The sequence below is a fragment of the Neolamprologus brichardi genome, chromosome 7, assembly GCF_056152115.1.
Source record: "Neolamprologus brichardi isolate AB-2024 chromosome 7, ASM5615211v1, whole genome shotgun sequence".
In the NCBI taxonomy this organism is placed as follows: Eukaryota; Metazoa; Chordata; class Actinopteri; order Cichliformes; family Cichlidae; genus Neolamprologus; species Neolamprologus brichardi.
The window spans coordinates 64,319,979-64,332,331 of record NC_142110.1 but is presented as its reverse complement, the minus strand read 5'-3'; the positions used below and the strand labels follow the sequence as shown (position 1 = coordinate 64,332,331).

General features: G+C 41.1%; 1 protein-coding gene across 2 annotated transcripts in view; it reads left to right on the top strand.

Annotated features, from left to right (window-relative positions):
- fanca (FA complementation group A) overlaps positions 1-12,353 on the top strand; it is a 28,751-nt gene that overhangs the window by 15,451 nt on the left and 947 nt on the right. Inside the window, exons 22-41 of one of the 2 annotated variants that reach the window (XM_087844120.1) lie at positions 1,958-2,091; positions 2,181-2,251; positions 2,663-2,762; positions 2,885-3,072; positions 3,294-3,384; positions 4,853-5,050; positions 5,177-5,250; positions 5,666-5,794; positions 6,017-6,095; positions 7,749-7,918; positions 8,062-8,167; positions 8,259-8,318; positions 8,407-8,511; positions 8,698-8,813; positions 9,147-9,303; positions 9,872-9,934; positions 11,444-11,537; positions 11,642-11,717; positions 11,917-12,073; positions 12,161-12,259. In XM_087844120.1, coding sequence (XP_087700246.1) covers positions 1,958-2,091; positions 2,181-2,251; positions 2,663-2,762; positions 2,885-3,072; positions 3,294-3,384; positions 4,853-5,050; positions 5,177-5,250; positions 5,666-5,794; positions 6,017-6,095; positions 7,749-7,918; positions 8,062-8,167; positions 8,259-8,318; positions 8,407-8,511; positions 8,698-8,813; positions 9,147-9,303; positions 9,872-9,934; positions 11,444-11,537; positions 11,642-11,717; positions 11,917-12,073; positions 12,161-12,259 — 2,267 coding nt within the window. Of the gene's footprint in view, positions 1-1,957; positions 2,092-2,180; positions 2,252-2,662; positions 2,763-2,884; positions 3,073-3,293; positions 3,385-4,852; positions 5,051-5,176; positions 5,251-5,665; positions 5,795-6,013; positions 6,096-7,748; positions 7,919-8,061; positions 8,168-8,258; positions 8,319-8,406; positions 8,512-8,697; positions 8,814-9,146; positions 9,304-9,871; positions 9,935-11,443; positions 11,538-11,641; positions 11,718-11,916; positions 12,074-12,160; positions 12,260-12,353 lie in introns of both variants that reach the window. The other variant, XM_087844119.1, reaches the window with a different exon arrangement.

The window sequence follows — 12,353 nt, the reverse complement described above, 5'->3', positions numbered from 1 at the left end:
CACGGACTCGCGATTTGTACAATTGGAACACCAGCGTACTTGATGATGTCACAGGTCCGGAGTTTTTACTGCCGTCCTTAATTTAACTGTGAGTAATATGTTATGAAGCTTAACTTTAATCACAGCCAAACCGGTTTACTCAGGAACAAATAAAAAGCCGAAATAAGCCAAACATTAACATTTAGAAGTGATCTAAGTGACTTATATATCATGTTTAACCTCAGTAGTGAAATCTCTATTAATTATTATTTTTATTTTAGTGGACACTCAATACAATAGACAACTACTGGGGTTTGGGGTTTGTTTAACCTGAGTAGCGAAAAGACCGCGGGGGGGTTGAAAACGATCTGCCGGGAGTCGGCTGTTCTCGCCGGCTGTAATAATCCTCGACCTCGCTGTCTGCTATGGAGCTGGCGGGTCACAGACATCTCCGAAAACGTCGGACCTCGTTTGGAAATATATGATATCTTGATAAACTGAGCAGATATTCGAAGTTTACACAGCTACATTCTCGCTTGAAAAGAACTTAAAAGTTTATTTTGTGACCCAGAAAGAGTAATATTTAAAAGTTTTTAGACCCGCTCGTCCGCCATTGCCGCGTTTGAGTTTTGGACGAAATGCATTCTGGGATATTTAGCTGTACCAAGTCCACACAAGTCACCACCGATGCATGCTCGATAAAATGGGCGGAGCGAGAACACATCCGGGACTTTTTCGCGTTCTCGGCTTGATGCGTACTTTGAATTGGAACAGTACTTGGTCTCCGACTGATGACGTATCACGAGTACACGAGAACGCAAGTACGCACAAGTACGCATATTGAGAAAGGCCCCCCGAGTTTGTTTTGCGAGATCTCGCAAAAGTTTTGCGAGATCTCGCAAAAGTCCGTCTTAATTTTTTTTTTTCTCCCATGTCCCCTGCGGGGCTCCGTACCGTAGTTAGTTTTACATTCATTGGTTTTTAATCACAGAGCTGAGTAATTTCAAACAACGAAGATGAAATAAACTGTGGTTCTTAAATACACAAAATGTGTCTACCTTGCATTTTACACTTTTTATAAACAATTAAATTTTCAAAGTATACATTTTAGAGTTTGCAAATATTTTAATAGAAACTTTAACCAAGGATTTTCTTTTACAAAGAATTTAGCTGATAGTTTAAACTCCTTGATGTAGTTGCTAAACATCAAATTAAACGAATTTGACCCTAATTATAGGGTCACTTATATATAATACTTCAGATTTACAAAAAGAAGAAGGCTAAAAAGAAGAGGTCCCCAACCTTTTTTGCGCCACGGACCGGTTTATGCCCGACAATATTTTCACGGACCGGCCTTTAAGGTGTCGCGGATAAATACAACAAAATAAAACTAGAAAAAAATAAGATTTATTCATAACACACGTGAAAAGACCCAGGAAAACCGAGTTAACGATAAAAACGATAACAAAATAACGCTGAAAACCGATAAAAACCCTGAAAACTATACATTTCACACCTGAGCCTCAACTCTCACGGCCCGGTACCAAACAACTCACGGACCGGTCCGAGGCCCGGGGGTTGGGGACCGCTGGGCTAAACAACAAGTACACATTCTGTACATAAGAAATGGGCGTAGCCAAAATAATGTTGCCCACTGGTTAATAATGTCCCACTGTGAAGCCTCCAGATGCCTCACCGTGCAGTCAGAAGGCAGGCCCCACATTATTCCACCTTTTTCACTCTAATAAAGAGTTTTTTTGTTTTGTTTGCTGCTTTTGGCTTGTTGTGTTGTGAACCACAAGATGGCGCCACAGTATGTGAATCAAAGACTCTCAGGAATAGAGTGTCTGTTATAAAGGCTCAGCTACTGAACGATGTGTACGTTTGAAAAAGTATACAAAATAGTTTTGATGAAGGCTTAGCCTGTGTTAGGCGTTCAGGTTCCTCCGCAGTTTGTTCAACACTCACGTGTCCTCAGACATGTCGGCCCAGCTGTCCAGGATCTCACACACGCTCGGTGTTATCTTCCCTGGTCGTCCCGATGATCCGATTGGACAAAAGGTCATCAGTCTTCACACTGACGCTCCTCCATCCTCCGAGCTGCATGTCAAAGTACGCACTGATGAAAGTCTATAAATCGGCAGCCCTCTCGCTGTATGTGTGTGCTAACTAGTATGCATTTTTTACTGACTCTCTCTCAGGTTGTCAATATGATCCTAAGAAACTTCTGCCAGTGCTTGCTGAATTCTTCCAAATCAAACCCTCCGAATAAGTGAGTAGGAACCTTCAGGAAAAGTTGCAAATCGTATATTTAAATAATCCTGAGCTCTTTTTAAATGCCCTGCCAGACTCGAAGCCTTTAATAGAGCTTTGCAATAACAGATAACAAGTTTCTAAATAGTTTCGAATCATCAACACCGAATCTGGAATCCTGATTCTGACTGATTTGAAGGTGTGATAAAACCAACATGTGTCTCCTTTGTGTTGTCCAATTAAAAGGCCAAAATATTAACTAGTGCCTGTAAAATGAAAGTTGACCTCTGCAAGATGTAAATCAGAGTCTTCTTATATAAAGAGCTATAGAAAACAATAAATTAAAGTTATATTTGATCGTCAAATTACATCCTAATCAGTTTCCTTTCAGTCGACTAATTGCTGCTGCTCTAATTGTTTGCGTCTTTAGACAAAGCCCATGGGCCTCGAGGTTTGTGAGCGCTCTGCTTGGTAACACACAGCTCCTCTCCAGCCTCATGCACAGACTCTGGGACCTGCTTCACAACCAGGTGCATAAACCCACATTTATTCCCTCTATTTATATCTGACTTTCACTTTGTGTCGTGGACTTTTAATTTTATTCTCATGCTTAAGAAAAAAAAAATACGTATTTTTATTCTTCTATATGAAGTGGCTGTCGCTGAATGCTGCCCATATACTCGGCCTGGCAGCATTCCTGGTCCACCTGTATTCCTTGGGGTCTCGCGGTCCTCTGGTTCAGTTGGTGCCGCCCATTCGGCTTGAGCCAGTGCCGGCTGAAGAGGCTCTGAGCTCGGCGCTGTCCTGCAGCACACACGCCAACATGCTGTTCTGTGCCAGGTGACTTTTAATGGAGCGTTTTAATGATTGCATGCTCTCTTTATGTGCCTACAGCAGAGAAAGTTTACTGGTTAACGTGTGTGGATATCATCTTTAATTCCTTTGTTAATGATAATGCCCTGCACCTGTAACTAACAAGGATTGGCCATGCATACAATCCACATCTTTACATCTACAATATATATTCAGTAATAGTGATTTGGCTCATTGTGGATGTCCAGGTTGTGTGTAGCAGCTGTCTGTTATGGGATCTGCAGAGAGGACTCACTGCCTCAACAGCAGGACTGTATCCCCCATAGTCTCTATAAGAAGGTAACCTTTTTTATCTGACATGTGATTAAGTAATGAGGTTTGCTTATTGCTTTTCTTTCCAGAATTTATGCAAACCTTTCCAGAATAATTTCTTGGTGGCCGTTTGTTTGTCTTATGCTTTTTCTTATTTCCTGTCATATACATACTGCGACAAATGTGGACCCCAACCAATCACAGCAGATGGCCCCGCCCCTCCCTGAGCCTGGTTCTGCCGGAGGTTTCTTCCTGTTAAAAGGGAGTTTTTCCTTCCCACTGTCGCCAAAGTGCTGCTCATAGGGGGTCATATGATTGTTGGGTTTTTCTCTGTATCTATGAAGCGCCTTGAGGCGACTTTTGTTGTGATTTGGCGCTATATAAATAAAATTGAATTGAATTGAATGCTCATATTCTTGGAAACTTTTAATTAAAGATTTCTGTGTATGTAAAGTAATCTATGTGAACTTTTACTGTTAAATATTAGATATCCCTAATTTGCCCATTTTAGACTCACAGCTCTGACTGTGAGCACAGAAGCTCCACCCACTGAGCCAATCAGCCAATCAAAGCTGTCTTAACTCTTTCCCCCATAAAGATGACATTTGATGACTTTGCCTAGTAGCCTTAATGACAAGTTTTGACACCTCAGTATATATCAATAAAGATGTGGTTTGATGGCTATTAGAATAAAGTACACGCTCTCGTTTCTGATGCAAACCTGAACATTTCGTTCTATAAGCAGGTATGAAATATGACAGAAATCACTCTTTTCAGAAAAAGAGCTTTGATGATAATTCATTATAGGCTATCACTGGGTAAAGAGTCAAAGGTGTCCTTAATGGGTGTAAAGCAGCTGGTTTCTGGCAGAGTGTGACCAAAGGGGCTGCACAAAGTCACAGAAAAGAGACAAATAAGGAATTTTTCTTTTAACTGTAACCAACACAAAGCAATTCTAGTGCAGCACAGGAATAAAAATATTGCTGGTAATGAGCATAATGGGTCACCTTTAAGCACAGGGTTAAATTTGAGGGCTAAATCTAGAAAACAGATGTGTCCAAAACTGAGACTTGCAATAAAATAAAACAGAAACGCAGAACTACCTCGCACCCTGCCTTTGAGAAGCTGAAATAAAAGCATGTGATCAAATTGTTTATAATGAGCTTATGTTTCCTGCACACTTGCTCGGCCTTGGCTATGAAAGGAGGGCGGTGCAAAGTTTTGATTTTATTGTGTAAAAAGAAGCGGAACAAATGCAAATATCATGACAGACGCTGCACAGTCACAGTGCAAACCACTTCTTTGCTCAGTGCTTAAAGCCAAACAAACAGCCCGAATAAACAAAGTGCGGTATAGAATAAAGTCTTAAAACTCATTAAAAACACCTCCTGCCTTTATTACATCATTCTGTGTATCGTCAGTCTTAACCAGCTTTCTGGGCCTTCCCTCCTTTCATTACTTAAAACTACTTATACTATTGTGTGTTTGTGTTTAGCTTCTGTACCTCATCCCACGACTGTTACCTGAAGCCAGAGGGACTGTAGCTGATGCTGGGCTAAGTGAACAACTGGAGGAGAAACAGACCGGGCTGTGGAGCAGCATCACTGACTCCAACAACACCTGGAGGAAGACGGCCTGGCATCTGTGGAGGAACGCTGCCTTCCAACAGCTCGGACAGATACCACAGTATCAGGTCTGTGCTGGGTCCCCTGTTTCTCCATTTAACACACACCTGTGCAAACATTGTTTGCATTAATGAGCACAGGTGATTCATGCTGTATTGATGTAATAATCATGAAGTCTCCTTATGTCTGTCTAGTTGTTGTTCTCAGAATGGTTAGCTAATGAGCTGAGAGTACTGAGGAGTGAGGACGCCCTGTCTGACGCTGAACGGTAAGACGGCAAACACACCGTGTGAGTTTAGAAAATAAAATCTTAAAAAGTTTAATCTAAAGTTTAGAAACTCTCCTTAAAATGAAAAAAGGCAAAAAAACATGCCCTACTGGCCCAGCCTCCACTTCCAGGATGAATCCTTATGCACGTACAGATCGGTTGAAGCGGTGCTGCAGATTTTATGATCCTGTTGCAAATCAGCTGTTTCACCGCAGACCTCGAACTTGTGCAGAGGACTTCCAAGCAGAAATACTGAAGCTGTGGTGGTCTAGAGGTGCAGAAGAGGACTTTGAAGGAGAGATTGGTCAACTTAAAATCTGAAATACTTCTTTCTGTGATGAAATTTCTTCCCCTGCAACTCTAAAGAAAAAAAAAGTTGTTTGGGTTCCTTTTATTTATTTGTTCCTCTCTGCAGTCAGGAGTATCAGCAGTGGGCCTGCATGGAGCTCTACCTGACTCGTCCAGAGAAGCAGGGAGGCTGCGGAGGAGACATGAAAAGCCTCTGTTCTCATTTGCTTAATGCCATCATGGACCAGCAGTTCAGGTACTAGTAGTTAACATTAATGTGCAAAGTCCTTAAAATGAACCTGTCAGATATTTGACAAGAACCCAAATAAAAATGTTTCTTCAAGTCAGGAAGTGCGCGGTGGGAGAGGCAAAGTGTTCGTGGTAACTTAAAAACCTCTTTTAGAGCCTGGAAAAGTTCAGTTAACCTGACAAACTGTTTGTGGATTTGTGTCCATGTGTGCATATTTGATGTCAGCAGTTGGCAGAGCCTGGAAGCACAACAGCACAGAGTGCCAGGAAGAGGAACCTGCTCACCAGACATCCTGTCCCGACTCCAGGTGCGTGTACACTAACTGCACCACTCTGAAAAGCTTCTTTATTATAAACCTGGTAAAAAAAAATGAAAAAGAATCTAATGTAATATTTAAGAAATTATTACATATGGAAAAAAAGAAGGCGGTTTTGCTTTGTTTCTGTATAACAGTCAAACTGCTGTAGATCAATAACACCATCTGGACTTTTATATGCTAATTTTTATCATTGTTTCTGCAGTTTTATCAATTGCTGAAACAGGAAGTAAAATTTTAAAACGTGCTGCACAATAATGTTTAATATTTAGTATTTACTGTTATATTCCCATAGATAATTGTGATGTTGTTTATTGTGTTGCTCTTGTTTTCTTCTGCTTGTTTTCTTTTTTCTTTCTCAACAGGTGATCCAGGTGATTAATATATGTATTTATTTTTGTCTGCTTATTTAGTTGTTTTTTTTTTGTTTTTTTTTTGCCCTTTATCCCCGTCCCTCTTCTCCGCTGTTTTTTCCCCCTCTTCCTTTCTCCCTTTTCTTTTCCTCATTCAAGTCTGTCCCGTATCTAGCAAGTGAAAATAAAAAAATAAATAAAATAAACAATAAAAGGTGAATCAAATGGACCATTACGGCAAGGCTGGGATGGTCAATTTGGTAAAGTAAACTCGTTGGGCATCTTTTTAGACAATAATTCTGATGGCAAAAGAACCAAACGGGACAGGCAAAATAAAAAAAAAAAAAAGTAAAATTTTAAAAAGTATTCATGACTATAAAAAAATGATACGTAACTTTGAAAGTTCCTTTTTCCCCTCATTTCTGCAGCAATGGCATATGGATGGGCTGTATAGACATTATAGTTAATAAAGTGTGGTAAAAATAATGTTTATATTGAGGTATATTATATTAAAGCAAGCAACTTCACACAAAACATTTTGTGATCAAGAAAAATATTTAAGTGAAGTGATCTTCTTACATATATATTCTTATAATAAAATAATATAATCTTAGCCTTTTAATTTTTTTTTTTTTTTTTTTTTTTGCCTGTCCCATTTGGTTCTTTAGCCGTCAGAATTGTTGTCTGAAGACCAACAAGGATACCCAATGGATTTATTTTGCCAAATGGATCATCATGGCATTGCCGTATTGGTCCATTTGATCGACCTTTGTTTTTATTATTTATTTTATTTTATTTTCAGTTGTTACAGACGGGACAGACATGAGTGAGGGATAGGAAAGGGAGAAAGAAAGAGGAAGGAAAAGAAAAACAGAAGGGGAGAGGGACAGTGAGAAAGGGGGGAAAAAAATTATCTCCTGGATCACCTGTTGAGAGAATTAGCCTTTTAATTTGATTTAAAAAACATGCAACAAAAATTCTGAATCCTCAATGAATAAAAAAAAAAAGCCCTGAAAATTAAAGAGCGTGGATTTGTGAAAAATGGCTACAGAATGGGTAAAAATTCCTTAAGTGTCACACTTCACTCTGCAGAACAAGCAGAAATATCAGTAGTAGTAAAGTTTGTCTTTTTTTAGACGTAAAAACAGAAAAAATAAAAGCCCTCGTACACAGAAGTTGCACAGCAGCTTCTGGAGCGTCAGCTTCCACGTTGTTTTTTACTCATTAGTGTACAGTCTGTGTGACTTGAGTTAAACTAGTGAATAACACTTACGTGCTTGTGTATGTGCAGGAGCTTGTGTATGAGATGGACATGATGGAGCGGTCTGGCAGCCGTGGCAGCAGAGCTGGTGTGGGTGACTTCCTGTTTGAGGTGTTGTTTCAGAGATGCTCCTCTACAGTGACCTCACAGAGCATCAGCACTGACGTCAGCCTGCAGCGCTTGCTGCATGCATGGAACAGGTACGCTGTTAAATATGAGAAGGGAGGCATTGCAAAGGAGGGGCTGTAAAAGGCTGATGGGGTATTGCTGGCACACTCGTTCTGTGATGTTTTGGCTCATTGCGATTGTTAATCCGCTGAATTGCTGTTTGTGTGTGTGTCAGAGTGCTCCTGGCTCTTCCAGCTGTGTTGTTGATTAAAGTAAACACTGATGGAGGGGGAACAACACTGAGCTGCAACAAGCTAATAGAACACATCAACCAGCATCAGGTGAGCAGCTCATTTAATGTCTCTTATTAATCTGATTTAGATGTTTGGCTGGAAAAAGTACTTTTTATGCTCCTCTCTGTTCATGCACTAGAGGAAAGCGTGTTCTCCAGCAGGCGTGCTGTCCTGCAAGATAACTGCACACTTCCTGAGAGTAAGAATCTTTCTGAAATCTAAAGTTCATACAGTTTGTACCTTTAGGTGAGCTTGTGAGATTATTGAGAGTTGTGCTTTCTCTCCAGGGTCTGTTAGGTGCCAGTGTACGTTGTGGACAACCAAGATATGAAGTCAACAAAGCCTGGTCTCAGATCAGCGTGCAATGTCCTGTTTTGTTGATCTCCACAGTGGTACTGTCTGTTCATTCTGACTAAAATGCCTTTGAACACATTTGGCACCTTCAATATTTAGAAAGTCCTAAAATCTTTTATCACTGGAATCACAGATCAGTGATCTATTAGCGCCTGTGTGAAGCCTGCGATGTTGTGTAGAGACATGACAGTAATATAGCGTCTTTGTTGTGTGTCCGTGTGCAGCACTGGTGGCAGCGTCTCCGTCCGGTCCTGTTGTCACTGTGGCGTCGTCTGTGTGATGAACAGACGCTGCCGGAGCAGCTGCAGCTCCTCGCAGAATGTCAGCACTGGGCCTGCAGGTAACGCCTCCTTCATGAACCACTGTCAGCAAATTATGTACACCTCCTCACAGCTGCTCACAGTCACATGACATATGTTCACATCTTAGACTGCCTTGATGTCTGTAACAGCTTTACACACTTTTCTTCGTATCAGCCACCTTCATGAGCTTCATGGGGTTTGTTGTGGCTGCATTAGTGTAGAGTAGTCCTGCAAATGTGATGCAGACATAAATGCTTGTTGCTTTTCACTTATGGTGAAACATATTAAATGAATCCTCCCTTGGTTCTAATAGTTCTCAAATGTGTCTAATTATCTTGGTGTTCAAGTTTTTCTTTCTATCTGCTCTGCAGTTTGGAGAAAGGCCAGCTGCTGCAGATGCCTCCAGCTGCAGCTCTGCTGCTGGCGGCCAGCCTTCATCGTGTCTGGCGAGGCTGTGAGGCAAACAAGCCGAGCTTCAAAGCTGCTTTGAATTTCCTGCGACCAGACAGAGACGCCAAATACAGACAGGTAAGAGCATAAAACTAATTCTACATGCTGTCCATTTTTTCACCGTTAGAATTAGATGGTGCACTATCTAATGGGCAAAAGACTGAATTCTTCAGAAGCACCACCCACCACCAGCCACTCAGACGAAAGCTGGCTTAAAACAAGTGTAGCCTTCAAGTGAGAGAAGCTGAAAGGGTTTGTTTAATAATCTTTTGAACAGAGCATCCAAAGTTAGCCAATCAACAGCAACAAAAGACTTGCAGCTGCTGCCCTTTTCTGAAAAAACGTTGGATGGTTTTATGGAGTCATTCTCAGCCGCTGTTAATTCAGCTCCTATATTTAAATTTATTATATACAGTTCACATACAGGCAGTTTGATTGCAACATAATAGAACATAATAAAAGTCTAATAATGTGGATAAAAGTTATATAAATCTAAACTTCTGATTAAGGGAAGAAAAGGTAGAGCAGAACAAAAGTATCACACTGAGAGGTTCACTGTCTGACTGAGCCCATCTCCATCCTGCTTATTTGGTCTCCAAAGCTTTCAGTCACTTTTTCAAAAATGCTGTTGTGTTTCTGCTTCCAGGTGCTCGTTTTCCTTCTTTTCCTGTGCGTTAACGACCACCTGACAACACTGCTATATCCTCAGGTAACTGACCACCTAAACAACAACGCTGGAATTTAGAACTGTGCAACATTCACACTCATAAACAAGTTCTCAGAGTGGAAACAGGTCTTTCCAAATCATTTGTCTAGTCTGTTTTTGTTCCACGAATCCTACACAGAAACAGTCCAGGAACACAGGAACTGACTGTGAAGACACGCACAACTTATATGAACATAACATTAGCAATTTATATATGATAATTGCTTATTTTATTTCAATTTGTAGGATAACAGTATTTTATTAGCAGTATGGTCTTGACTAGGGATGCACCGATACTGATACTGTAAAATGTGTGTGTACTCATACTCGTAAAAGTTAACTGATACCATGAACCGATACTAACTTATTTCATTAATCAGAGGGTGGCTGGTCATTTCTGTTGTAGTTCTTTAGATTGGCCACTAGGGGGACATCCCGCGCTAAACAGGCACAGGGTTAGGCGAGTGAGACTGGCGGCTCCAGATAAAAAAGAGAAACTGGAGGCTGCTGTAGCTAGGCTAAACAAAATGTCAGCAGTGTGGAACAGCCAACTTTAACTCAGGTTTTGGAAAAGCGATAAAAAAAATGTCAAGAGAAAATCCACGGGCAGTTAAAATAACAGAGGCTCTGACTCATTTTATCGCTCTGGATGACCAGCCAATGCCAGTCGTGGAAAACATAGGATTGCACCGTCTTCTCAGCATACTCGAGCTGCGATATGAAATTCCCAACCGCCCACACATCAGGGAGATAATGGTGCCAAAACTTTCTGAAGAGGTAAAGACAAGCAGTGTGTGCGCGATGTCAGTCCTTGGTTTAACGGCGCAGTGGACTGATGATCCACGGGCAGATGAGGAGTTTGTTCTCAATGCCAAATACTTTTGTTATTTTGTTTGTTTGTTTACAATATGGACACTCTGCAATAATTTAAAAGTTTATTTTATTCTCAAACCTAATTTGTATTTATTTTATTCCAAACAGAAGTGTTTATTTATTATTCCGAAAGCTCGAGACAGTGCCAATAGTTCAGTGGTATTTTGTAAAATTACAATGTGGAGACTCTGCAATAATTTAACAGAAGTGCTTATTTTTCACTTGAAATTTTTTTTGTGGTCATTTTTATTAAGATATTATTTATTATCGGCAGAGAATAAAATAAATGTGTGTGTGTGTGTGTGGTAGAAGTATCGGTTTTTGTACTCTGTATCGGCAAGTAATATGATCCAAGTATCGGTATCGTATCGGTTTGAAAAAATTGGTATCGTTGCATCCCTAGTTTTGACCCCAACCTCTGGACTCTGGTGCTGCTTTTGATATTCTGCGTGTATAAAAGTCCTTTTTATGGATTTGTGTCCATGTGAGCACCTGCCCGTCAACCAATGAGAGCTGGGATAGGAAGGAAACGGATATGAATGGAAAATAATGCAAAATAAATTGAAGAGGAAAAGACAAGACTGTATTGTTATTTCTGTCTGTGTTTTATAACGTGCATGGTTTTTTTTTTCCCTCTAGGAGAGGAGCTATGAAGAAGGCCGGGCTTTATGCACAGAGCTCCTGGCTGTGTTGATGGACTCTCCTGATTGGCTGCTCATCTTTAAGTCCAGCGGTAATGTGAACAGCAGCTCGGCGCTCCGGTCATCATTTAAATCTGATTTGAATTTGATGTGGTTGAACTGATGTGCTGCGTTTTTGTTTTTCACTCAATTCTAGAGAAAAGCATTTATCAGTCGGTTACCATGGTGACGTCAGATGACTTTACAAAACTAATGCCGTGGGCTTTCTGCAGGTGAGTGTTGCAGCTGCTTAGTGGAGGTGGGGCCTTGCAAACAGCTAGGTTGATTCATGAATGCCACATGAATTAAATGCTGCTCTGCACTAAAGGCCAAAACACACAAACGTGACAAGATGGAAGTTCCAACCTCACCTCTTATCAATATTTGTACCTGTCGTACCTTCTAAATTTCCTTGTGTTCATGGCCAATCAGTTTGCTGCTCCTGCAAAGCGCCGAGCTCCTACAGAGAGCTGTGCGTTGTCCAGGGTTCCTCCATACTGCCATCGTCTGCTACCTGAGCATGCTGCAGCTCTTCCTGGAAGGAGACACTCAATCACCGGACACTGAATCCTCTAAGAAGCAGCTGGTGGTTTGTACTCTAACTTCTAACTGGTCATATGGCAGTATTGGAGTTGGCACACTGCTCTGGACTCACGTTCATCATCTGTTTTGGTAGGCGGAGCCTTCCCACATCCTTGGCCGCACCAAGCAGTTTCTTCTGAGAGCCATCTTGCAAACACCTCTGACTTTACTCTCTTCGGGGCAGCTCCGACAGGTGAGCAGAAGGTGCATCAGCATGTATATTACCCGTTGCCTCCTTCACACCTGCCTCACACCTTCATATCTCCTTCCTGTCCTGCCTATCTGCT